Raw genomic sequence first — 27221 nt, 5'->3', positions numbered from 1 at the left:
ACTGCCCGGATTTTAGCGATGAATGTCTTTGTGCAGAGAGTACGAGGCCGCTCATCTGTCAGAAGCTGATTGCTGGTGAGACGATCGCTAGCGAATCCTATAGTCAAGAACAATTCAATGATTGATTAATTAATGTTGGTAGATGGGATGTTGCAAGCATCAGGGCCTTCTTGCCTCTCAGCATACAACGAAACAGAAATTTCCATTACTGCTTCAGTGGTTTGCGATGACAAGTAGGTAGCATTTGGTTTATTTACTTCGGGCAGGTGTGTGTTCTAACTATCTCCATTAACCGCGCGGTTCCTGACCTGTCTTGTATCACTGACCACTATTGTTCGAATTACATATCTGCAGGATACTTGAGCCTGTTTAGGCATAAGGTCTGCGTCGCAAATAGTGTTCAGACTAGGATTATCATATTGGTGGTACCAAATTCCCCAAAAAAGAGGACATTTATGCGTCCTCCGAGGACACTTTCAATTTATTGAAAAAAGACGACAAATCCTCCTAAAAGAGGACGTATAGTAACTAGGGTCTGGGCGAAAATCGAGTACCTGAGTGATTCGATTCTGAATCACGTAATATGCTTCGAGTCGAGTCGAGTAATCGAGTATCACCAATTATGACGTCATAACAGAATGTATTACGTCAAAGTTCAAATATGCACCGTTTTTGCCACCCACAAAGCATATAATGCAGTTTTATCCATCTCGTAAAAGATACTTTGGTATTTAATCGACCATACCGAATTTCCATTCTACGTGGTGGAAATGTTGTGGGATTATCATGACTTCGTAAATGCGCTACGTCCAGAAACCTTCGTAGGTTTGTACTATGTTTTGTAAGTTACAATACCGCCAATCAAGGTTTCAAGGCTTCAACAGTGAAAATTATTATCGAAACTAGAATTCTCGTTGAGATAAATTAACTTTCAGTGTGCGAGAAGCGTATAATTTCATTACTCGAAAAAATCGTCTTTTACTACTCGACTCGAATCATTCAAATTAATACTCGATTCAGATTCGAGTACTCGAATCATTGTGCCCCAGCCCCTAATAGTAACCCTATAGATTAAACAAAACAGTGTTGCAGGCACATTGGTGCGTACCCTTTATCTCTATATGCTGTATTTCCACAATTATGCCCGACAATATAGCCTAGTCAGTGTCAAAAGTTGGGTACCACGGCTATAACTAAACTATTGTTGTACTGAGTAGTGCTGACTGCAAGGACGGCGAGGATGAGACCGGATGTCGAAAACGTGAGTTGTACTTTATTCAACGTCAGCGTCGAAACACGATACGAATTCAATGCTGGCGGATATGAAAATACTATAGGCGCGGGATCAAAACAGCACTTCGTCAGCTCCCCAAACGTTGATCTTGAGCCCCATAGAGTGATAAACCAAACTTCTGAGGCTTCGCCACCTAGACCCCCGTCATGCCAACCGTTTTTTTTGGCTACTTATCAAATTTTCTTGTGCTCTATCGTGAGACAACTTATTCCGTATAACCGCGCGAAGCTCGAACATTTTCTTTAATTCATGATTGAATCGTTCAATATGATCGGGAATTGCATATACATTGCTATTAATTTTATCCTCTCTCTCTGCACACGTAATCAGATTTAGCGTTAGAGCTGAGTGAGGTGTCTTGGAAAATGTAGCCTCCGTAAATAATAATATTAAACATATTCGGGCGGGCGTTGGCATAATCACTTCGGTACATTATGATGTTTCGTGACCTGTCTTCTATGTCAGTGCTCTTCAACCGGGGTTGTCGTACACCCTAGGGTGTACCAGAATTTGCAAAGGGTGTACCACTCGGATGGGGTGTACAGGGGTGTACCAGATCCGAATTATAATGAGCCGATGGCTAGCTATCACAAAGGTAGGTTTATGGGTCAGTACAGATTGACGCACAGGTTAATGAGCAATATGATACACCACTTGATTGTGATGTCATAAGCAAATATTTCTTCTATTCATTTAGCCGTCGGCAATAGACCAATGGTTCCGTTTGGTGTTGGAAAGTATGCAGCTAACAAACATGGGTTCAGCTAGTCATTTGTCTTTTAGTGATTTTGGAGGAAACCGCCGCGATAGCTCAGACTTTTTAAATCTGTACTTCCTACCCGACGTTAATAAATACCGCAATGCACATAAATGAAGTGACGTAGCCAGCCAGGGTCGAAACAGCTTCCATGTTGAAATCGAAGCCCTTTTGTTTTAAAATGCCGATTGTATGTCCAATATTTCGCCATACATTTGCAATTTAGTATTTTTTTATTAGTGATGTAAATTAGCGACAATAGACCAGTGCTCTTCAACCGGGGTGGTCGTACACCCTAGGGTGTACCAGAATTTGCAAAGGGTGTACCACTCGGATGGGGTGTACAGGGGTGTACCAGATCCGAATTACAATGAGCCGATGGCTAGCTATTACAAAGGCAGGTTTATGGGTCAGGACAGGCTGACGCACAGGTTAATGAGCATGCAATGCAGCACCGTAACTGCCACACCCCAAACCCCCCAATTGGGGGGCTGAGCTCGAAGGGGGCCCCAAATTATTTCGTGAATTAACATAAATTATGGCGTATTTTTTGAAAACTTATGCAATTTTTTCCAAAATTTTTCGCGCTGCGCGCGATTTAAAGTTGCCAATTATGTTTATTATTTGGTACTCTTCCACCAAGAAAAAACACGCAACATTTATAGAAATGGACATATCGGCGTTGGCCATTAACACGCCACCAATCCACCACGCACCAAGATATATAATGATTTAGTACTTATTACATGCGACTCCAAGAAGTGTGCCAGAACGATCGGCAGCGCGAAAAGCTTGGCCGAAACGGACTGCCCTTACGCAGACCGAAAACTTCGTTATATATACCAAATAATAGGTTTGATTGTCCATAGGCGCCTAAATGACTGGCGCCATATGTTCCTGTCTTGGCAATCTGAACCTCAGAAGACCAATACCATCCAGCAAGAAAAAAATATATCCCAGTGAAGAAATACCAATTTGAAATCGTGTGCGTCTTTTAGTTTAGTACGTTAGAGCAATTCTATATTTTTGATATAGCAGACAGGAGGTCACGAAATAAAATAATGTAACGAAGTCATACCAACGGGTCCGCCCACCCGAAAATGTTTAATTATTATTTATGGGCCCTACAGTTTCCGGTAAATCTGATAACATGAGCAGAGAGGACAAGATATTGATAGCAATATATATGCAATGCAATCTTATTGGCCGATTGTATAATGAATTATCGAAAATTTTCGCGCTTCGAGCTGGCACACTAAACAGTGCAGCAAATTTCTCGGCAAAAGCGAACACTGTGATGAGGGGTGGGTTTATCACCCTATGAGAACCCAAAACCCAAGTTTTTGTGGGGGGGCGGGGCTGACGAAGTGCTGTTTCGTTCCTGCCAACGGGTATACGCCCGAAGATGTCTAATTATTATTGGGATGTCCTACAATTTTAAAACAGACTTCGCTCAGCTCTACCGGTGAATCTGATTACGTGAGCAGAGAGAGGATCGAAATTGATAGCAATATATATGTAATTCCCGATCATATTGCCCGATTACATTCTTGAATTACTGAAATTATTCGCGCTTCGCGCGTCTAGGCGGGAAAAGCGGTCTCACATAACGTACACTAGGCTTACCATATTTTCAAATTTTTCTTTATTTATTTTCCCCGTAGCAATGCGGCTACTGGTTGGAATCGCACCAAATTTGGTGTGTAGGCTTAAATTAGGTAACCTAACAATTTTATCAAGTAGCCAGTACGATTTAAGAAAAAAAGTCATTTTTGAAGACCCCTAATGAACAGGGGTGTACGAGTTTTGAGCAAACGTTAAAAGGGTGTACCACTCCGAAAAAGGTTGAAGAGCACTGCAATAGACTGTGTATAGCGGCATACGATCTGAGGTTACTGACAACTCTTGCAGCCCATGTGCTACTATCGACTGTATGTGGTGTGGGGCAGGCAGTACGCATTGGCTGGTGCACCTGCTAACATCGCTGATCTGAATTACCGCTTCTGCAGCAGTAGTTTTACCTACTCTCTCCCCAATACTGTTACATTTAGGTTGATTATCGTTCGTAATGTCATGCTGTTTGTGCTCTGACACGAAATAAATTCCAATTTGCGTGGCGGGGGGCCTAACTGGCTTCGAATAGACTCTGTGACCAAATACTATTTTATTCAAATCAAAATTTTTTGACGGCAATAACTCCACTTCTACTGGTCGAAATTGAACAAAATTTGAAGAACATCGTTTATATAGACAACCTAATACTTTCATGGGGTGAACAGAAAAATTTCAAATTTTTCGTTATTCATTTTTATATAATAAAAAGAAACTTTCTTCTCCCGTAGCAAGGCGGCTACTGGTTGGAATTGAACCAAATTTGGTGTGTAGGCTTAAATTAGGTAACCTAACAATTTTATCAAGTAGCCAGTACGATTTGAGAAAAAAAGTCATTTTTGAAGACCCCTAATGAACAGGGGTGTACGAGTTTTGAGCAAACGTTGAAAGGGTGTACCACGTCGAAAAAGGTTGAAGAGCACTGTTCTATGTCAACAGAAATCGAAATCGCCCAAACTTACTAAACGAAAATACGCACACGATTTCAGATTGATATTTCTTCACTGGCAAATAATCTTTCTCTGCTGGATGGCATTTGTCTTGTTGGGTTCAGATTGCTACGACAATAACACTCGGCGCCAGTCATTTAGGCGCCTATGGATAATTAAACGTGTGTGCATAATGCATATATATCGAAGCTTTCGGTCAGCATAAGGGCAGTTCTTTTAGCCAAGGTTTTCTTGCTGCTGATCGTTCTGGCACACTTCTCTGAGACGCATGTTACGTGGTCTAAAACTTCATAGGTCGCGCGTCGTGGCGCGGTAATGGCCTACGCCGAAATGCCCATTTCCATAGACCATGCATAGTTTTTCTTGGGGAAGGGTATCAGGATATTTGAAAATCTTAAATCCCGCGTAGCGAAAAAATATTTGGTAAAAATTGCATAAATTTAAAAAATTCTCTGTAATTTATGTAAGTTCAGTAAATAATTTTGGATCCCCTTCGATCTCGACCCCCCCCAATTAGGGGTTTGGGATGCGGCAGTTACGGTCCTGTTTATGCGTATGTAAAGTTCAATTTAACCACTATGTTCCATATCATCATCGATTTCATCCACGAAAACGCCAACCATTCGTATTGATAGCTGATATCTGCCATATAATATCTAGTTTTCGATTTCAATGGTTAAACTCCTGTCCAAAGCTCAAACATAAGTTAATTCGATATCGTGACTGTGGTCATCAATACCATTAGTGTAATTCCGTGAAATACAATTCCATATTTCAGGAGGACAATTTCTGCTTTCAAATCTGACTGACATATTGCCGCCGCCTCAACGCAAGGGAAAGAATTACTCCTGTCCCCATACCAAACAGAAATGTACGTTTATGCAACTGCAGGTTTTTGCCAAGATAAAAACAGGACAGGGTCAACATATGCACCTGTTCAAATACGGTGGCCAATAAGCGACCGTGACTATATCGGCGACATGGGCTAATGAAGTTGGGATTTGTATAGTTTGACTATATGACACATTGTCTTCTTGACGTCCGTTTTTCAGTATAAAATAGAACATGTCATCAAACAACGAATCCATTCGGTTCAAATTATTCAGGATGTAGTCGACGATCTCCTATGGATTCTAATTTGGACTTTTGGATTCGTGCTTCCATTCCGGTTGCCTACTTCAGTTCATTTTGCGTTGACTAACCCGAATACGTGCTTTTATCAGATGTCAACGGATGCAATGGTACACCGGAGTGCCAATTCTACTTCTCAGAAGAATGTGACTGCGAGACCAACGCAACCTTCTGTGAATATTTCTCAACTGAAGACGAGACACATGTGTCACTGTAAGCAAAAAATCATTATTAGATCCTGGAGGGATAAGACCTTCAAGTTGAATCTGTACCTTATAATGAACGCTATCAAACACTAAATTGTGATTTCAGCTGGAAGACATGGATTCAGTCGTCTGTCATAATAATAAAACGTTATAAATTTTATTCCATGTTTTTCCGCCTGCTCTGAATGAAGTTTGCACGAGTAAGACTATATTTTAAGTATTCTACAATATTTGACTAACATACTGAAAACTGTTAAAGGGGCACTGGGCTCTAAAAATGATATGATCCAAAAGCAAAGATAAAATCGGTTGCGAAATTGCTAGTAAGATTTCTCCTCTTGCACTTGCTTGACCCAGTTTCACGACGCGACCGCCATATTCTATCTAGTCGCATCATTATTTTTAGGTAGTACGTGGATGTGGCCAAAACATATTTCCAGATAGCTAGGGCTGGATAGGCTAGGGTTGTAACCAATGTTCCCTCCAATCTGCACACGTGCACAAATGCGCAGTGCTTACACGGCCTCTGCGCACAGAAGTTGAGCACAAAAAATCTGAAGTGATGACCTTTTTTTGTAGTCGCTACGCACTGTTGTCTAAGGGTTTGCGCAGTGGGCTGGTGAGTGTGCGCAGACCCGTCAAAAATTAGAGGGAACATTGGTTGTAACCAAGTCACAAGACTCCGAGTCACAAGTCAACCTCACTTTTTAGTTTTTACTCGAGTCAAGTCGAGTCATTTTCATTTCACCACCGTGTCAAGTCCGAGTCCAAGTCAATCTGTTGATTGTTCAGTTCCGTGTTAATGTCATGTGAATACCACTTTTTACAACTCTGCTCGGTGATATCGAATACTTCGCATTCATAGTGTACTAATTTCCCTCACTTTTAACAGTTTCTGGTAGCATTTTCAAGTATCAGTACTGATAGACGAAATAATAATAGTGTGATCACTTTAGTATTCTTCGAAATTACAATGACATACCTGTCATGGGGAACCCAGTCTCGAATCATATGACTTGGTTTCGAGTCAGGCGCAATGACTCGACTACAATTCGAGTCAATACACAAATGGACTCGACTCGAGCCGAGTCATTTTCATTTTGAAGAAAATGACTCGAGTCAAGTCGAGTCAACAAAAAATCGCAACTCAAGTCATTACAACCCTGGGCCCTGGGGTAGGCTACCCGTGGCTCGAATTTTGGTACTCGTGCCTAATCGAGGTTTTGACATTAAGAGTTGGATTTATAGATATCACAGACCACTGGTCTTTAACCTTTACTCATCTTGGCCAAAGATACTCCAATCTGCAAGCGTTCGGGTAACCACAACTTTTAGCGGAGCCACAAAAAACATAACTTTATCACATTACACAACTAACTATACACCAGGGACGGGCAACATACGGCCCGCGGGCCGGATCCGGCCAACGAATGGATTTTGACCGGCCCGCCGAGAGTTTCTACCCTGAAAGTGAAATTCTATTCTGAAAGTATTGACAATTCTATTCTGAAAGTGAAACTCTATTCTGAAAGCATTGATAAATTTTATGCGTCTCAGAATGAATCCAGGTTTGCCAACCTGATAAAGATGGACATGAAACTTTGCTCTTTTCGGCTGTAGCCTACATATATTTTCGATGAAGCGCATTAACGAGACAAGGCTGCGTTCCAATATAACTGATGTTCACGTGCAGTCTTTACTACATACGACATGCAGCCATAGTTCAAATAACTTGCTAACAACTTTGACCGACCACAGATGTCTGATTGACTTCAACAGCTTAACTCAAAGTTTACATCAAATACGATTTATTCCCCGTATAGGTGGATAAATACGCGATTAATATATAGATTCTGTAATCCGGCCCGCCAGGTACTTTATTTTCCCATATCCGGCTCGCCGACCGGAGAAGTTGCCCGCCTCTACTATATACGCATCTAATACATAACTCTAGGTTACCGGTGCATAAAATGAACTGTGCCTCAACTGAGTGTTAGAAGCACAAAACCATTAAAGTATGATTTTATTGATTTTCATACAAAACGAATTCATTGTAATGAATATTTATTGCAAATCAGCGTCATTATGTTGTTCCCATGTTGACACCATGTTCAGAAAGGCGAGGCTTATAACCTCGGAAAATGTCATCGTGTCGTTCGTAAAATAATAAAAATAATAATAAAATAATAATAAAATAATAATAAAACAGCGTGATACCAATTACTTAGTTTCAAATGAGAGTTTCTGTAAAGCATGCGTATTGGTATGTTGGGCAGCGATAGGTATCCATATTCAAATAAAAAAGAAAGGTGATACTGAGTCGCGCGAAGCGCGAAGAAAATTACTAGTTGAATAATTCTGCCGATAAATTCAACTTTATGTCGATTTACGAAATCATTTTCACTAGGAATGGTGTGAACCTCTGAAAGGTTCAGGTTCGTGTGAACGCGAACCTTTTTTGAAAGGTTCTGTGTGAACGTCAACGTGAACCTCAACGTCACGTGACGTCATATTGCTACTATCAACCCTACATTTCAGTGACGTGATAGCCTGTATTAATGTACATGTACAGATTGTACACGATGCCTAGCGACGACTCGGGCAACATAAGGCCACAATGCTGAAGTACATTGACGTTTGAAGCGTCGCCAAATGTATCAACTGAGGCAATCCATTGCTATAATAATCCCATGAAATCAATATCTTTCGTCGCTTTGCCAACAATTTCGACGACGACTTGCAAGGAATATTAGCTTACGTCTTAACGATCTAGGCCAGAGTAGACAATGTATTCGGCGCTTGAGTATTGCTACGTTGATATTGAGCAGAGTGTAAAACGGGGTTCTATACTTGGTACCGATATTATCCCATTAACAAGTTATACAGCAGTAGCCAACCACCAAATCGCACGGATTTGGTTTTTATGATACAATAAACATATGAAGTCAAGATTGACCCCGTCCGCCTGCTACATTTTTTACATCAGACTTAACGATATCAATTTCATTGATTAGTAGAATAATCATCATTCGTTGACTACCACCATCAACTGCGAAGTTTGGGTAAGGCAGTTACGATCTCGGTAATACGAGTAGTCCGAATTTAGGATTCGGGAAGGTGGTGAAGGGCAAGTTTTTGTTGCAGTCAAATCCGAGGAAATTTTCACTTATTTTTCACAAAAGTTGCAGTAAATAGTGCATTTATGGACAATCATTCGGGTATAAGATACTCGAATCGTTTCATATCCAAATCACTGTAGCAAAACTCAATGTTGGCGACTTCAACAAAATCAATAGCCTGAAAAAATAGACCAGTGAAAATATAATTCTCGGCGGTCTAGCCTGAATGTACGTCGAATCACAAAGGACCTCAAATTTAAACGACAGTGAAATAATCAAGCGACCTATTTACACATAGTGCCAAACATTTCCAGTAAAAAGTTGATTACATAAAAAATCGAAACGAGTTGCAAAAAGTTGCCTGAAAAATCAAAAAAGTTGCAAAGTTTGCATGAAAAAATTAAGAAAAGTTGAAAATAGTTGCACCAAAATATTCCTCCAGACAGCTTAAAACACCACACTACATAACTTCTGAATATTTGAGAAGCTGCCGAAAGTTGTAAAAAAAAAGTTGCAAAAAAATGTTGCAAAAACTTGCCCTACTGAAAAACTTGCCCTACTAAAAAAGTCATCACTTTCGACCAAGCGTCACAATCACAGTCTCTTTGCCGGAAATGACTTTTAGTCACTGCAACTGGAATCCGGCACTGAACCGTGATATGACGTAGCTCGACGACGCTTTTTTAAAACCTATTCATCTTACTTTCTCGCGGCACCCCTGTGCAGTCCAATCGGCACCCCAGTGTGCTGCGGCCCGCCGGTTGGGAACGGCTGATCTATATTGATCGGGCCTAATTAACTGCAACCCATGATGGATAAGACAAGGCTGTCATCGCACATCTTATCCATGAGCTCAGTGTGTTTCTTGATTTTCTGGGAGCCACTGAGACTGACTGAGAGAACCACTGGTGTTCGACGGAACACCCGTTAAGAGCCACTGTCGGAGACAGATCTTACTGAATGCGTCATATCGATCTTGTACGAACTGACATCAGGAATCTCGCAACCACGTTAAATCCAATTGCAGGTGCCTTCGCAATAATCAAACAAGAAGGGTTGCAAAAGCTTCGGTTTGTGACGGAGTTGCGTTCTGTGACAACCTGGGAGACGAGCGAGGCTGCTACTTTAGGTCGGTCATAGACTTTGGAAAATGACTGCGATGGAAGTTTGTACATCACTCGTATACATTTTACACTGCGGGAAATCCACCATTGGCGTTATCGCAAAACAATACCAAACACATGATATGATGGTCACACATATCGCAGATCAGTTTTTAAAGCAGTGTTACTCGAACTATTTCCTTTCGTGTAGGCCCTACCTCTAATTTGTTTTACTACCCAGCGTCTGCGTAATAGCTGGATCCTGAATGACGCGACGAATCATCCTGTCCTTTTCAAACTAGCTACTTTTGAAAAATTGTCGCGCTCTGCGTGGCTAGGACTAGAATGCACACAGAGTTTTCATGGCATAATTGTTATCGAATTTGATGTTTAGTTGTTGAATGTGGTATTCATGGTGTTTGTCGACTACTATGGTCATTTAAATCAGGCCAACTTTCTTCATTTTTATTCCGTAAATGCCGACTTGTAGCACGGCCCGCTTCTAGGCTTTTATAAGACTTGGCTTACACGGATAAGCTGGCGAGGAGGAGACTAAATGCACCTCCAACACTGAGGTAGAAATTCGGGAGTCGACCTCGATCAGACTCGAACCCGCAGCCCATTGGTGTCGCAGCTGGGGATAATACCACCACCATCACGCTATATCGCCATTGCTGCGTAAAGTCTTGTTTTCGCCGTTACCTAATCTGGTTCGCTCCTATCGGACGACTAGAAAAAGGCCATCAGCATTCAAGTGGCCTACGCAATTAGTCGTAAATCTCATGTGGCTCTCTGGCCAAAAAGGTTGGCGACCCCTGATCCGGGGTAGGCTATAACAATATTCGTAGTAAATCAGACATCATGTCCAGACTCAATATGACGATTCCGGATCTCGAACTTAATGGACAGGAAGGCCTTTGCATATGTCATGGCATGATCTCGATTACAGACTATTATCTCGTTTCGACATGCTTATAACTTATCTTCCTTGCTATACTGAGGAATCATACTCCGATTAGCCCTAGTAGCCTAGTTAGTCAATGTCATCAGTTGCTTGTTTGTGTTTGCATTGCGCAATACGATCAACGTGATTATATCAACGTGATTTCATCAACATAGTTTTATCTATTGCAAAGGACAGCAAATTATAGACTAAATACGATAAAAATCGCCGCGCGCTTCGCGTACCACTTGAAAAGGTCTCAAGTTCCACAAGTGGTACGCGCACCGAAGTTTGAGAACCAGGCGGATGATTTTGAAACCGGCAGGCCTTATATCCAATAAACGTGTTCGTGTTTCACTCTACTCGCGGCGCTGATTCTAATTTTGTGCACTTGTCCAATGTTCAACGTTCAGTGTACAAACTGTACAGTGTACACTGCACAGCACATAGGGGAGATGTGGTACCGATGGATCACAGGGACCGAAAATACTTGAAAAATTCTCCATGATAATTCCTTGATTACACTCCGGGAATTTGTCTACAATTACATGCTGACAGAATCTTTCCTCACATGCAAAAAATTCAACCTTCGTGAGTTATGGGGTCTGTGACGAATGATTTACGTTTTAGGGGGTCTAAAGTAAATTTGGATCGACATTTTCATTTTTCTATATCACCTTTCAGACTAACAAACCCGCCATAATTATTGATGTGAAGTATAGGGCTTGTATCAGGGTATATAATGGCACATATTTTTTGAATCAATACCATCCTCGAGTGGACTATTTTCAAGTGAATTACAATATTCATGGGGTGGGGGACCTATGGTACCATAGCCAAATCAAGCAAAATAGATGGACCAACTAATCACTTAGCAACAGAAACTCGCCTACATATATATAGGCTGTAAATTACAGTTACCTGTGGTGTTTTATCGCTATTACGAGGTATTTGAAAGTCAAAATGTCGATTTGCGGGTAATATGTATGTGGCATTAATTTTGTAAGTTTAGGCGTAAATCAAAACATTATTTTACGCCAACATTTGAGTTGATATAATCAATTTTATTCTTAAAGGTCGCGACGAAACATTCTTCATTGGCTTTCTGTAGCTTAGCTCATAGTACACAACAAAACAAGTTAACAAATTTGAGTTTTTGAGCGTATGTCTCATTGGTCCCATGGTCGTGTGCCTTTGGACCCACCGGGTGGGGACCGATGACACGTTCGAGCAACAAATTTTAAACGTTTATAAATATTTTGTGAAAAGGCGGATATTCATGTAAATGTCCGCGATAGGTAGAGCTTGTATCGAAGTGTTGAGACAGCAAAAGATCTGCTATTCCCGGCTAAAGATTTTAGGGCCAGATATCATTTTGCGGTTTTTGATCCATCGGTACCACATCTCCCCTACTGCATGTACAAATTGCGACTCTGAATGTCGAACGTACAATGAACATTGCACTCCGCATTTCACATCCTTTATATCCAATATTTTGAATCGCTTATGGATTCACCAATATTCACGTAAATCCTACACCTATATGTAGCATAACTAAATATAAACATTGACACCGTGGTACCAGCCGAAATAATTTGCGTCCCAGGCGGAAGAGCCGATTTTGAGGGATGTGTCACCCGAGAAATGGATTTGCAGTGTACCTTGGTCCCACGCGCTGGATATAAGATCAAATATGCATGTGCTTTCTTTTCCACATGTATATTGTTGACAAATCTTTTACGATATAGCCTGAATTTCATTCACCCCTTCACGATTTTACATCAGCCTGATGTTAGTATGTGTAGTCCCGTAGCAAACTTAATTGATGAGCATCGCCAATTCTCAATAATATGGCGGACCTTGCAGCTGCTAGAAAGCCCGCGCTTTTACTTCGTTGCTCACGTCTAACTTGCTTTTCAAAAAGGGCGCGTTGTTGCGCAGTTACACATCCCTGACCAACATCAAATCGTTGTCATCCTCACAGGTTCTACTGCTCACAAGACGAGCCATTGCCGAATATCTCACCGGGAAAGATATGCGACGGACTAAACGTAACCCTATTAAATACATCGAATAGTGGATGTTGTTAACAGCGGTCTTCTTTTCATTTTCAGGACTGTCCGGATGGCTCAGACGAGCGCAATTGCTCCCATTTTTATTGTAATGATGCTGGCAGTTTGAGTTATATTTCCGACGAAGCAGTAAGTATACTTACTTCAATCGATTGTATTATCAATGTTGGTCAGTAACTGGTGATTTTCAAATTTATGCAGCTAAAGTCATTAAAATTGTCTAGAAAAAATAGTCATTTTTCCGACTCGACTCCAGAAATACCCGTCTCTAACTTGTGTTACACGGGTTGACTAAAAATAAATATAAAAAAGATCGTTTTTCGAAGTTTCTCGGAATACCCGTCTCTCGTTAATTCGCCCCACATTTCGCGTCATTCCTGGTCTTTTTTGGTATTTAAACTAAATCGGAGGACATTTCTTGAAAAAGGAGGACAAATCGTCCTAAAGAAGCACGCATGGTAACCCTAACCAACACTGACTATTTTGACATACCTGCGGTTGCACTGTGAAAATATGTGTATTCGCGACTGGTGCTGGGCAAAATCGAGTACCTGAGTGATTCGAATCTGGATCACGCAATATGCTTCGAGTCGATTATCGCAGTATCACCCATTATGACGTTATAGCAGAACATATTATTTCATAGTCAGGACCGTAACAGCACTTCGTCAGCCCCACCCCCCTCCCAAAAAAATGCTGGTCCTGGGCCCCCATAGGGTGATAAACCGAACTTCAGGGGGCTTGGCCCCCAGATCCCCTAAGGCTATGCGTTTTTGGCCGCAACCCGTCAGCTAAATTGGGTGTGCTATTTAGAGATATAGCTGATATCGTCTAAACGCGCCAAGCGCCAAAATTTTTGGTTGGTAATGATTGAATCGGTAAATATGATCAGGAATTGCATATATATTGCTATCAATTTTTTATCCTCTCTCTGTTCACGTAATCAGATTTACCGGTAGAGCTGAGTGGGGTGTGTTGAAAAAGGTAGGACCCCTAAATAATAATAATTAAACATCGTCGGGCGGACCCGCTGGTATAATGAGTTCGTTACATGATGCTAAAGACGCACACGATTTCAAATTGGTATTTCTTTACTGGCTTATAATTTTCCCCTTTGGATGGCGTTTGTCTTGTCGGGTTCGGATCGCCAGGACAGGAACATTCGGCGCCAGCCAATTAGGCACCTATGAACAATTAAACATATATGTATTATTATGTATATATATCGAAGATTTCAGTCAGCATACGGGCAGTCCTTTTCGGCCAAGGTCTTCTCGCTGTTGATTGTTCTGGCACACTTCTCGGAGTCGCATGTTACATGTCCTATAACTTCATATGTCTTGGTGCGTCGTGGCGCGGTAATGGCCGACGCCGAATAATTGCCCATTTCTATACATCATGCGTATTTTTTGTTGGGAGACGGGTACCCAACAACCAAGATATTTAGCAGCATTTAATCGCGCCCAGCGCGGAAAAATTGTGAAAACGTTGCATAAATTCAAAAGAGAGTCTATAATTTATGGTAATTCACGAGATGATTTTGGGCCCCCTTCGAGCTCTGCCCCACCTCTATTGGGGGGTTTGGGTGCGGCAGTTACGGTTTTGGTCACAGTTCAAATATGTACCTTTTTTGCCACCGCAAAGAATATGATGCCTGTTATTCATCACATTAAATGTACTTTGGTATATTTTCGGCCATACCTATTTTATTGCACTTTGTGGCAATACTGTGGGATGATCATGAGAGAGAGAGAGTCTTTATTTTCATCCAACCAAAATACATAACACACGGCAGTGGTGGTGGTACATAAAATATGCTTGCACAGTATTAGGTATTAGATAGGAATTATCGATAAGACCGTGAAGGTCACCTAGTCTGATCACACCAGCATAAAACAGGTACACTTGACTCTAAACAGTCTGGCTGTAAAAAAGGTTACAGTAGTTAAAAAAATAAAATAGAAGAAAAATTAAACGATGGTAGCAAATGATCAATGAAGCAATGTCTGGGCGAGGTAGGGCAACAGTGTTAGTGTAACCATAGGCGCCGAGTTACGGGGTGGTGGGGTGGCGCAGCCACCCCATGACATAATTATGGGGTGGCGGCCACCCCATACAAAATGCTTAAACGTCCGCCGTCTGTGCTGTCAATTAGCGAGTCTGTGATTATCGCGTAAGTGCCAACTATTTATTATTAACCGATACGCGCGCGAATAATTGAATACGCAGCTTAAACTAATGCTTAAAACGCCCCAATAAATTGTAATCCGTGATTAGTAATCATATACAATCGAAGGTACCTCGTTTACGACGTTGATTTCGACACGCGTGCTCTGAGAAACACCAGCTCTCTCTACTGGACCAGCGGATTCACGTTCTACTTCTCTCAATTAAATTGTCTCTGCGCGCATATTCGTGTACAAAATAAATCTTGACTTAGTTTCGTGATAGTCTTTTTAATTAGACCGCGAAATAGGAAAGTGTGTTAGTGTATGCCTGCGAATTGAAAGTCATTCCTGCTCAAAGTGCGCAAATATTCAATTACAAACACTTGACGTGATGTCAGACTCGGAACCCCATTGTGCTATACGCAAGTTGAGGAATTACTGATTAGATCAGGGGTGGGCAAACTTTTGAGCTCGCGGGCCGCATTCAACATCTGAATCCAATCGCGAGCCGCACTATGTAAAATTGAGATTATAAACTAAAACTCAATATTGGTATTTGATTATATAGTGAGGACATGGAGATAATATATGTGTTTATAGCTTATTTAAAACAAACCAAACATTGCTTTGATGATATCGTTCACGCGTCAGAAACAATGGGGAGATTTCATAGGCTGGTCGACCTCAATAACCAATTTGTTAAAACTATAGAGATGAAAGTCGGTTGTCCCAATTCTTAGAACAGGATTAAAATTTAAATCTGTGAGCAGCGATTTGTTCATAAATTTACTAATTCTACTTTTGGTTCAGTTCCAGGACACACAATGCTGACAGCGTCGTAACCATGTTAGCTTCAAACACGTTTCTGCTATGATTAGATAAAATATAAATACCCTAATTCTACGCATACAGAGAACGAATTTACCTAAGACACGCTCGAATCGTTTTTATTAAGCACATCACTGAAATAAATATAACTGGAGGGGCCCATATGAAATCACACTCGTGATCCGAAATATGTCAATCTCGTTTAGGATTTCTGTGATGTTAAGCAGTTGAAACCTTTCAAACTGCGTGGGCCTTGAAATCGGGCTGTCGCGCCAGAAATAAAACATAAAAAATAATATAGGAAGTATTTACCTTAGAACAGTGGTTCTAAAACTTTTTAAGACACGCCCCCCCCCCCCCCCCCTTATCATGGTGAAGGATTTCGCTTCCCCGTTATCGTCATATCTTATATCACAAGACGCAACCAGGATGCTAGCAAAACTAACGGATAGTTTATTGCCATGGAAGGTTACGACTGTGGATGAGATATTTTTAAATATGAAATTGAGACTAATGACAGAACACTAACTATGTATTGGATGGAAATCGCGCTGGGCGCGAAAAAAGTTCTCAGTTGAGCTCAGCTTCGCGCCCCCTTCAGATGCTTTCACGCCCCCAGTTTGAGAACCACTGCCTTAGAATTATCATGGGGATATATACTAAGAAAAAGTTTAATCAAGGCCCTGCATTAATTCGATTTTTAGTACGCATTTTATCAATATTTTTACCAAGTTTCTTTAGACTCTCGCGGGCCGCGCAGAACGGTGTTGCGGGCCGCATGTGGCCCACGGGCCGTAGTTTGCCCACCCCTGGATTAGATACACGATTTCTCGTTTGCTATCATCTCTCGGCTACTAATTCTTGTCTGCTTTATACACTCGTATTCCCTCGAAGACAATTATCAGTGTTTGATTTGTTATTCTAACTGCGCATTGTGCAGTGCACGGCGTTGAATTATGGTGTCAAATATTGATGCAACAAGAGATCCTCGGTGGCGAAAATTCTGAATTTATTCGATTAGTTTGAGCGGGAACCTTCTATGTTCCAACCAACTTCGCTGGACGGACTCTATCGGGCGCAACCATGTCGCGGATCGAATTTCAAACCATCGGGATTAGTATTTCTATTGATAAGGTTGCGGCACGCGCCCATATTGCTCTTGCTGCAATAACACCTGGATAATTAAAATCGCACCATTTCACGATCAAATTCGACTGGCTGATCGGGACTTACGTATGCCGTAGGCCCCTGGCTAATATTAACCAGCGCGTTGTCGGTATTAAAACCCTGGGTGCGTAGCCAGTGAGTTTCTCATTTAAAACTAGAAATCCAGTCCTTTTGAAATGCCAATTCACTAATTCGTATTATCGATGCTGCGTACTGCAAATTAGCGAGAATCATTTGTATGCGAAATGGGTCATCGATATCTCATGTGCACTATCGGCAGTGGTTTAATTTAGCGCGTCCGCATGCAGGCCTACTACCGTCCGAAGAAACCCTTTCGCCAAACAGTAACAATCTCTGAGTGTAATATTGTTTGTGTTTATGCTTCTTTTTGATTAAAACTTATGCCCGCGTCTGAACAAATTGTGCTCGTTGCCATTGCCAAATCTGGGTATTTAGGTATGACTATAGCGCACCCAGTAGTTGTAATTATTGCAGGTTTGCGGCATGTCTGCAATTTCGTTATCAGCGCAACCTTGCCGGCCGATTGTACATGTACAGTCCGATAAAATTGATCACTACTATGTATTTTGCACAGTAAACTGATGCTGATTTCAGCAAACTAACGATCCTTATTAGATATACAAATTCGACCTCATCGTTAGAAACGTAGATTTTATCGCGCGCTCTGAGAAACACCATCTCTTATCGCGATTTGACGACCAAATATCCGTTCACTTTCTACAAATTAAAGTGCATTATTTGCATCGACGAGGGCCGCAAGCCGCGTTTAAAATATTTAGTGAACCATTTTCGTGAGAAATATTCTCGGAGCGCAAGTTGAACAGTGTTTAAAGGCTGTATCAGACGAGGCGATGTCGGCGGAGCGTTAGTGTTTGTTTCATCATCGCTGCCATCGGCCGAATCGCCGCCGATTTTAATTGACAGTGTCGGCGACATCGCCGGCGATGAGAGAAGTGGGAGATGCGCTCATGCGTATCCATATATAAACCAGTGTCGAGACTTGAATAGCGTCACTTTTGCTCAAGCCGTTTGGCGGACGGACCTTCTGGCGAGGCATTGCGAAACGAATTACTGCGATGTAGTACTAAATTATTGAGCTGCTCCATTTATCCAGTATAGGCCGGCGTGGCAAAATCGGATGCACCCACCACCTTCGAGTAGCACCAGCACGCGCACATTCTTCTACAGCTATCATGGCAGTGAAAACTCGTGCTACTTTCAACTTTTTTGACCTACCCTTACAAATCCAATACTACCATGGTTCCGAGAAGGTTTCATTCGACAAGACATTGCAGCATGAACACATTGGACAGACATCATAACCATATTGCAGAATTAGTTTCGAATACTTTCGGCTAGTTGTTACTTTGTTTCTGGATAATTTTGACCAGACGTGACTTTTGACTTCAAGTTGAACGAAAAAATCGTCAGCCCATCACTGATCATAATACGGTAGTGTGTACTTGTACACTGTACACTGTACAGTGTATCTGACCTGTACAACAACAAAAAACCGATTCGCAGATGTCAATCATCCCCGAGCAGGTTTAACTGCAACGGGTCAACGCCTTCTGAAACTAATCAAGTGCAACGATCTCTCACATGATAGTAGAGAAATTATCGGCCGACATCGCCGCATCGCCTCGTCTGATACGGCCTTTACTGTGTGTGCCTGCTAGTTGGAATTTATTCCAGGGCCCACAATATTAATCCAATTATGATTTGCGAACGTAAATCGGGAAATGCAGCAATGCAGTCAAAATCGATGTTTTATTCAGCAACCAATTGTCGCGATGTGAGCTACTCAATACTAAGTAAAAACCCATTGCGCTGGCGGTAAGGGATAATTACTGATTGGCTGCGCGCGTTTGTAATCATCATTCTTGCCTGTCTTTCGTGTCCCAGAATTGTCGCGCCAGGTTACTGCTTAGTCCAGCGACGAATGCCAAACCTGTGGTAATCAATGACATAATTTCACAATCGTCTCAGCGGGAGATCGCGTCGCGTTACATTGTGCGATGCGATATGCGTGCACAGACGAATCTCGTTGATTTGCCCTCGTAACACGACTTGCTGAATTGCAACTGAACATTAGCGTCAGAATGGTCATTTCAAAAGGACGGGGTTTTGCGTTTTATAGGGAGGGGGTTTCAACACCCCCTGACTACGCGCCTGCCGCCGCCCCATGCAAAAATAAAAGTCGGCGCCTATGAGTGTAACGACAAGAGGTGATCAAGTAGGGCTTTTTTGAATCTATGATAAGGCAATCCAGGGATATGTGGTGGTAATGCATTCCAGATGATAGGTCCCGGATATATGTTATTTGCAGTAACGTTGGTAGCTTTGTGCTGTACGTTTCGTATGCTGCGATTTGGCCAATCAGGATTTCAAGGTTTCCACAGGGGAAAATAGTATCAAAACTATATTTCACGTTGATAATTAATTTTCAGTGGCGAGGAGTATATAATTTCAGTACTCGAAAAATCGTATTTTACTACTCGAATCATTAAAATTAATACTCGAGTACTCGAATCATTGTGACCAGCTCTATTCGCGACTACTACAAACTATACTAAATTTTCAAAATGCGCGACTAGAAATGAGATTGAAACTACCCACGTTGTAAAACGCGCAACTAAACTAGAACTAGAACTACTAACTTTTCAAAACTCACGCCTAGAAGTAGAATTAGAACTAACGACCTTTTAACAATCCGCAACCAACTTACTACAACATAAGTAACCAGATTCAATTCCGGGGCGAATAATATGAATTACTTAGTTGCAAATTAGCTAGGAAATAACGGATGTAGAGTTGACGTTTAAAAATTCCCTGGTTTTGAGTGTGAAATGACTTGGCCCCCATCCCCCCCCCCCAAATCGCACTCTGGTTACGCCACTGTGTGTAGTGATGACTCTGAGATAGCAATGGCCGCAAAATCATCACATAATAGAGCAACGGTAATACCTTTCACAACAAACGATGGCATGTGTTTTCTATTGGTTCGACAACTAATTTTGAGTTAAGCGCTCAACTAGAACTAAAACTACTCACTTTTCAAAATCTGCAACTAGAACTAGAACTACTTAGAAGCAAGTTGTTAGCTGGCCGACAACTAATCTACATTGCTAGTTTTATACAGGTGTGGTGTATTTGTATACCCGAGACTACACAGTATGTCCAAATTGTCTTTTGTCCAGTAGGTATCACTCAACCACAGACATTGGTTTCATGCCGTACGATGATAAACTTTATTAATTTATGGAAAGAGTGCGTAATGCGTAGCTATGTACCCAAAGACCCGTCTTGATTTCAGATATGTGATGGAGTCCAAGACTGCGAGGCGGGATCTGACGAATGCCAACCAGGTTGCATTAACAGCGCGTTCTCGGACGAACAATCTATGATTGCGAACAAAGCTGTCCTTGCTGTGGCTTGGATCATTAGTAAGCTGATATTGCTATTGAGATGTTGATAGAAGTCGTTAGATGATATAGGCTACGGGTGAAGATGTATCTTTTCATCACAGGAATGTACTGTGTTGGGATCGTAGTTCACGTGTTGCTTATCCATAACCTAACGTAATTTAATTCATAATCACGACAAAAAAGGGCTTTTTATAGGATCATTTAGACCAGGGGTGGGCAAACTGCAGCTCTTTCAGCCTTTGATAGCGGATCTTTGATTGCACAGTGCACATACGTTTTGCTATTTTGTTAGAGAGATGCAAGTACAACCTGATTATATATTGCTGCATTATATCACGTATCAACAATATGCGTATTGTTTTTGTGTTGTTTGCCCATGCCCATGTGTTACGTAACACTCGTAAAAGTTAGGGAACTGTGGGCTGTCGGACTACAGGGTTAGAACTTTGCAATTGAACTCTCGAATCGAGCTCACATTAACGTTTCACCCGCAACGATGGTGCATGGTCAGTAGGGCTCTTCAAAAATGACTTTTTTTTTCAAAAAATCTGAAAATTTTCTGTTCACCCCATGAATGCGTTACGTTGTCTATAGAAACGGTGTTCACCAAATTTGGTTCAATTTGAACCAGTGGAAGAGGAGTTATTGCAGTCGAAAAATTTTGGATTTGAATAAAATGGTATTTACGGTGACCGATTCTTTGTTTATTTATTATAGTTGTGCTCACCGTAAATACTATTTTATTCAAATCAAAATTTTTCGACGGCAGTAACTTCGCTTCCACTGGTTGGAATTGAACCAAATTTGGTGAACATCGTTTTTATAGACAACCTAACACTTTCATGGGGTGAACAGAAAATTTTCAGATTTTTTGTTATTTATTTTTATATAATAAATGGAAACTTTCTTCTCCTGTAGCAATGCGGCTACTGGTTGGAATTGAACCAAATTTGGTGTGTAGGCTTAAATTAGGTAACCTAACAATTTTATCAAGTAGCGATTACGATTTGAGAAAAAAGGTCATTTTTGAAGAGCCCTAATGGTCAGGTCATCAATCAATGATAAATCAATGTGTTCAGCAATGAGCTTGATAATAATTAATCACGGTAGCGCAGGTCACAATCATTTCCTGGCTAACAATGGTGATTACGGCTATTCGATGTGAATTATAAAAGCTAGCAATAACCGCAAGGTTCGGTCAGGAAAATGTGGTTGAGCGATGGTTGCAAGAAATCCAAGTATGAACAGGAAAATAGAACTTTAAAACAGAATGGGAGGACGAGTTTGCATTGAGTGATGACGGACGTAAGCCACTGCATCTTAGATGTCAGGATTCGCTCAATAATTGCAATGCCAGTAACTTGCAACGTCATTACGAAAGCAAACAACAAAACCTTGCCAAGAGTACCCAACGAAGACAGATTTAGGGAGCAGTATGATTACCGAGCTGAAATCTTCCTTAAATGTTCAACGGCACTCAAGGAACTGCTCCGCACTGCTTTAACGTTATATCCGCCTGATTTCAAACACCTTGCAGCCCGGGTGGAGACGTATTTTTGAATTTTTGTGTTGTGGCTCTTTTAAAACTGAGACATTTGTTGTGCGGCTCGCGTATGAAGCAGGTCTGCCTACCCCTGATATGGAGCATTGCACTCTTGTTTCTTCAGGCTTGGCCGCGGTATTTGGATGTGCTGCTGTATTTGGATTGACAGCTCGTAGCATCATCATCCGGAGTGGCAAGAAAAATACCAGTAAACTTACGACTCGCGTTGAAATCAGCAATCGCCTGATTTTAAGTTTGTCTTTGTCAGATTTTCTTGTTGGGGTGAGGAAGTATTTATTATTCATTAATCAGAGGCGTTCAGTAACGAAGTATTTTGTGCTTTTTTCGACTATTTAGGTAGGCTTTGCAGACTTATTTAACCTGTTGTTGGCCATGTATAATTGTATATACTCCACCGCAGAGCATTGAAAACACTGAATAGTAAAAATAATTGAACACCCCTCCTTCAAAACGACCCAGTTTGGTATTCGAAACCGAGGGAAATTACCAAATGTACCTTACAATGTACTAATAAGTCGACTACAATGAGCTTCTTGGGGGTACAGAACTTCAATAAACAATTGAATAATATATTAATATTGAAATAAACCCGAATATTTTCGGCTGACAATAGTCAGGGGTGATCGACAGGAACTTATTTCCAATTCTCTACTAGCTGCTGACGATTACCACTGACGAGTGTCAGCCGACAATAATAGGGTTTATTTCAGTATGAATATATCATTCAATTAATATCAGTCGACTTCAGGTGCGTTGACAGATGTTCAAACGATACTTAATATTCCCTACCTATCTAGAAATTTTCCGCGATGATCAGTTTTTTCAAATTTTCGTAAAACCTTTTTCGACTAATTAATAACGTAAGGTGTCAAATGAATTGCCAAATTCCCGGGTTTTCATAAAAACGACCATCGACCAATCGTCAGAAAACGCATCAACCCCCTTGAATTACAATACTGGTTACAATACTGAGCGATTAGACATGTCCTGACGCGTTTAATATATATATCGTAATGATACTTGAGTAATAGCAACTGCGGTGTCATATTTAATACCATTAAAATCCGTGTTATTTTAAATGCTTGCTGTGGTAGCAGTATGCGTTTATGAACGTTATTCGCCATACAAATTAAGGTTTACACGTTAGCCGTATGCATAAAAGCCACCCTGCTGAACGAGGATTATTGCCTGGTGGATCGCGAGTGGAGGAGTAGCGGGGCTTGCTCCGCGTTGGGAGTTCTGCTTGTGATCGGCTCGGAGCAATCCGTTCTGACAATGGTTCAGATCGCAGTTCATCGTTTGCAATCTGTCGTGAAGTAAGAATTTTGTTGAATTCGAATCGCACAAAAATAAAAAATCAAAGACTAATGAACACTACAGTATTCATGGTCCTGTCGCAAAAGAATTGAATAGTGTATGTGTGTGCATTGTACAATGAGCAACAACAATAATTATTAAAATCAAGAGCATCGAAACATTTCATAAATTAAATTGGAATTAGATTACCGGCATTTCGCTGTAATTAGTCTAATTAGATATTTAGAAGATATGTTGGATTTTTCACAGCCATATGTTGTTGTTTGTTATTCATGGTGTTACGACTACGTTGGTCATTTTAATCCAGGCCGGTATTCTCTATTTTGATTCCGTTTTTACCGACTTGTAGCACGGTCCACTGCTACGCCTTTTCAAGACACCGCATACACGAATCACGTGGTGAGGAGGGGCTTAGATAAACCTCCAGCACTTGGGTAGGAATTCTGGAGTCGACCTCGGTCGGACTAGAACCCGCAACCCATCGGTGAAGCCCTATATGTTGATCTCCGTCATAATTGATTGCCTAACATTTTGCAATAGCGGTAAAAACGAGGTTTCAACTTTATTTGAACTACAAAATGGAAAATTTATCGAGGAACAGTTATTTGTAACTGTAACTGTAATGTACAGGTCAAATGTAGGCCTACGCAATTGTGTGTCCAAATGATCAATTAGTAGCCCAATAATCGTGTATTAATTTCGATTGGTTGAATTGGATTGATGTATGTAAATTGTAATTGCCAGGCCGTTTGCGCAACCAAATATGCGACACGCAATCGTGGCGATTTTGACAACATGGGTGATATCGGTGTTTCTCGGCATAATACCGCTGTTCCCTCAACTTGAAGACTACTTCGTGAGCAGCATTGCGTAAGTCATTGCTAAAATACCGACACTACATTACGCTGTATCGTGTTTATCGCCTTTCACCTCTCTACGAGTTAGCCAATCTTCTCGACAGTTTGCAGTCTATTTCTCCTATATGAGATTTGCAGAGGGGGTCAGTAACGAAGTACTTCTACATTTTGAAGTACTTGAAGCAGATTTTGCCTACTCGCACTACTTATTAAGTAGTTATGATTTTAGACTACTTCTACTTCTACTTGATAGTTTTCAGTTTTGTAGGCAAAAATAAGCGTATAATACCTACTTACTTACTTACTTGTGAACAAGCACTACTACTTCCACTTGAGTAGAAATTCCGGCGTTACTTCTACTTCTACTTGAGTAGCGACGGTGACTACTTTGACCACCTCTGGAGATTTGTCATTCGTATTCAGATCTTCCCCGGCCTATATCTAGACCACTGGTTGGCAATTTACGGGTCGTGATCCCAAGTGGGGTAGCCGTAACTACCGATATTCAGTTTATAACTGTAAAGAATATGGAAGTTGTTGTGTCAGTTCGGAGCATTTGGCAGCTTGCTTCGTCGAGTTTCAACTAAACCATTGTGGTACAATCATTAAAATCCGAATAGTTGCGACACCGAGATGCAAGCCGCACAACAATTTATTTTTGTAAAAGTTTTGTAGTAGGAGAACAGAGCAGAAGCACAGACGATGAGGGTTTACACCAGTGGTTCTCAACCGCCGGTCCGTGGCATGTTTCCTGCCGGCCCCAAAAATATATTGGAATTTGGTATCTCAATTCCGGAATGTGAGAAGTTGAACGCTTGTCCATCAGTAAATTAAAACATCAGATTTTTACATAGAGTTATGAATTGGGAAGGTATTTTTTCTGCATCGTGTCAAAACAGAGAGTTTAGGGTCTACTTTGAATGTACGTAACAATAGTGCAAGTGTTGTTCGAAACTGTTTAAAAGTAGCGTACATCTCGTTCCGGACAAGTTATTTGTGAAATTTGCGGAGAATTTCAGACGAACTTCGCCAAATTCTGACAGCACAATTGCACGATACCTGGCAATTTAATAGAGACCTAAGAAAACAGAATAGCCACATTTTTTTCAAAGGAGACCGAACAATTGCAATCAAGTTAGTGTTCTTTAACAGGATTTCGAGATCTTAACCTTGCAGAAACCTCAATAGAACCGCGTAGAAATTTTTAATATCAAAAAGGCAGCATTAAATGAAGTTTCCAATATTACATTTGAGTTTCACGCACGTATCCTTTTTAAATGTAGGGTTAGGTTTTATTGTTGATGAGTCATCGGTCCGCAACATTTGTTTTGAAGTGTTACTAGTCCGAGTGCTCAATAAGGTTGAATGCCGCTGCATGGTACACTAAAACGTTTTACTTTACACGGCATTGGCGAGCGCTAAGGCTCGTGATTGGGGGTCAGATTCGTAAATACATAAATCATGGAAGGTTAACTCGTGCAATTGACGACTTGCTTTCTTAGCACACTACTCACACACAGCAGGCTACGTAAGAATTTATTATACGTGGGGTTGCATTTAAAACAAGAATCAATTAAAAACAAACATCTTTTGAACATGACCCTTATTGTTTAAAACATGTTTTTTTTATCAGTGACAATTGAAAATATAGGGTAGATAGGGCTCCTTTGACGAAAAAGGCTTGCGACGTCTGTCATAAACCGACGCAGATATCTTTAACCAGAACTACATCGTTATGCAGGATTTTTACGGTCGACAATCATCATCATCAGAACACCCATTGCGTCATAAATGTGTAGATACTTTTGCAAAGCCATGTATGAACCTTCGGACGACTTGCACTAGATATAGTTTTTGTTTTAAATCCAGCTCCAATTCCTCGTTGTTGGACAGCTGGAAACCTCTAGTTTGATGAGTGTTATGTTCTTGGGTCTTTTACTATGACCTGTCATCAATCTCATTTGTTTAGATTCACTGAGAACCCGGTATTTAAAACCTTGAACCACAATGAATTGCAATACATGACTGGTTTGTTGTCCATGCGAAATACTGGGAGCAACGGCACCGGGTGGGTATATAAAGCGTTGGACACATATCACGCGACAATTGCAGCATATCTTTATTAATAGCTTCGCGACTTGGAGCAAGATCAGGAAAGATGTTGCAGATATAAATCCCAACATTACGGTCAAGTTCCATTTTGGATATTATTCGAGTCATACGGTATGCCTTCCAACCTTGTTCCCAGATCGGCATGAAGACAAGGCTTGGGGATATTCGCTCTTTCTACTGCTTGTTAACTTCATTTCGTTTATATTCATGCTTGTAACCTACATCATCTTGTATAGGTATGTATACTTATTCTTCTTGATATTTACAATCCATATTCCTATTTCCCAATTTAACTACCTTTCATTTCCTAATCCAACTGCATCGAAAGGGGTCTATCGCCGATATATCCATATGGCTATGATGGTCGACAAGAAGTCACGGCAACGGTCTCTTTGTTCATTATATAATGATAACAATGATTTCATATTACTAGAGTTGCTGATATCTGACATTTGGTACACTGCATACGAAATGTTCCCTATACCCCTAGCCTATACATGCAGTTAACTATTCACTGCCGTCTTCGTGTAAAATGTGAATTGGGCACATGGGAAGATTTAACGTAGGCCTAGT

The 27221-nt window shown here is 41.0% G+C and overlaps 2 protein-coding genes across 4 annotated transcripts in view; both read left to right on the top strand.

Annotated features, from left to right (window-relative positions):
• Window positions 1–26802, top strand: LOC145447130 (uncharacterized). The gene is made up of 13 exons (XM_080325554.1): window positions 1–75; window positions 143–233; window positions 1218–1261; window positions 5391–5483; window positions 5836–5956; window positions 10096–10197; window positions 13099–13165; window positions 13229–13315; window positions 20687–20816; window positions 22466–22623; window positions 23497–23678; window positions 24424–24549; window positions 26406–26802. Exons 2-13 carry the CDS (start codon window positions 148–150, stop codon window positions 26446–26448), a joined length of 1239 nt encoding a protein of 412 aa, XP_080181680.1. The 5' UTR covers window positions 1–75; window positions 143–147; the 3' UTR covers window positions 26449–26802.
• Window positions 1–27221, top strand: part of LOC145447095 (uncharacterized) — a 97900-nt gene that overhangs the window by 68518 nt on the left and 2161 nt on the right. The window lies entirely within an intron of this gene.

The sequence above is a fragment of the Botryllus schlosseri genome, chromosome 1 (genome assembly GCF_051294905.1).
Source record: "Botryllus schlosseri isolate E-star chromosome 1, Bs_hap1, whole genome shotgun sequence".
Classification (NCBI taxonomy): Eukaryota; Metazoa; Chordata; class Ascidiacea; order Stolidobranchia; family Styelidae; genus Botryllus; species Botryllus schlosseri.
The sequence above is the reverse complement of the archived record's forward strand: the minus strand, read 5'-3'. Positions and strand labels throughout refer to the sequence as shown.

Coding starts and splice junctions, on each gene's coding strand:
- LOC145447130 (XM_080325554.1), top strand. CDS start 148: ATGTTGCAAGCATCAGGGCCTTCTTGCCTCTCAGCATACAACGAAACA. Junction 1,262..5,390: donor TGAGACCGGATGTCGAAAAC/GTGAGTTGTACT, acceptor TCCATATTTCAG/GAGGACAATTTCTGCTTTCA. Junction 20,817..22,465: donor TGCTGTGGCTTGGATCATTA/GTAAGCTGATAT, acceptor TTGTTTCTTCAG/GCTTGGCCGCGGTATTTGGA.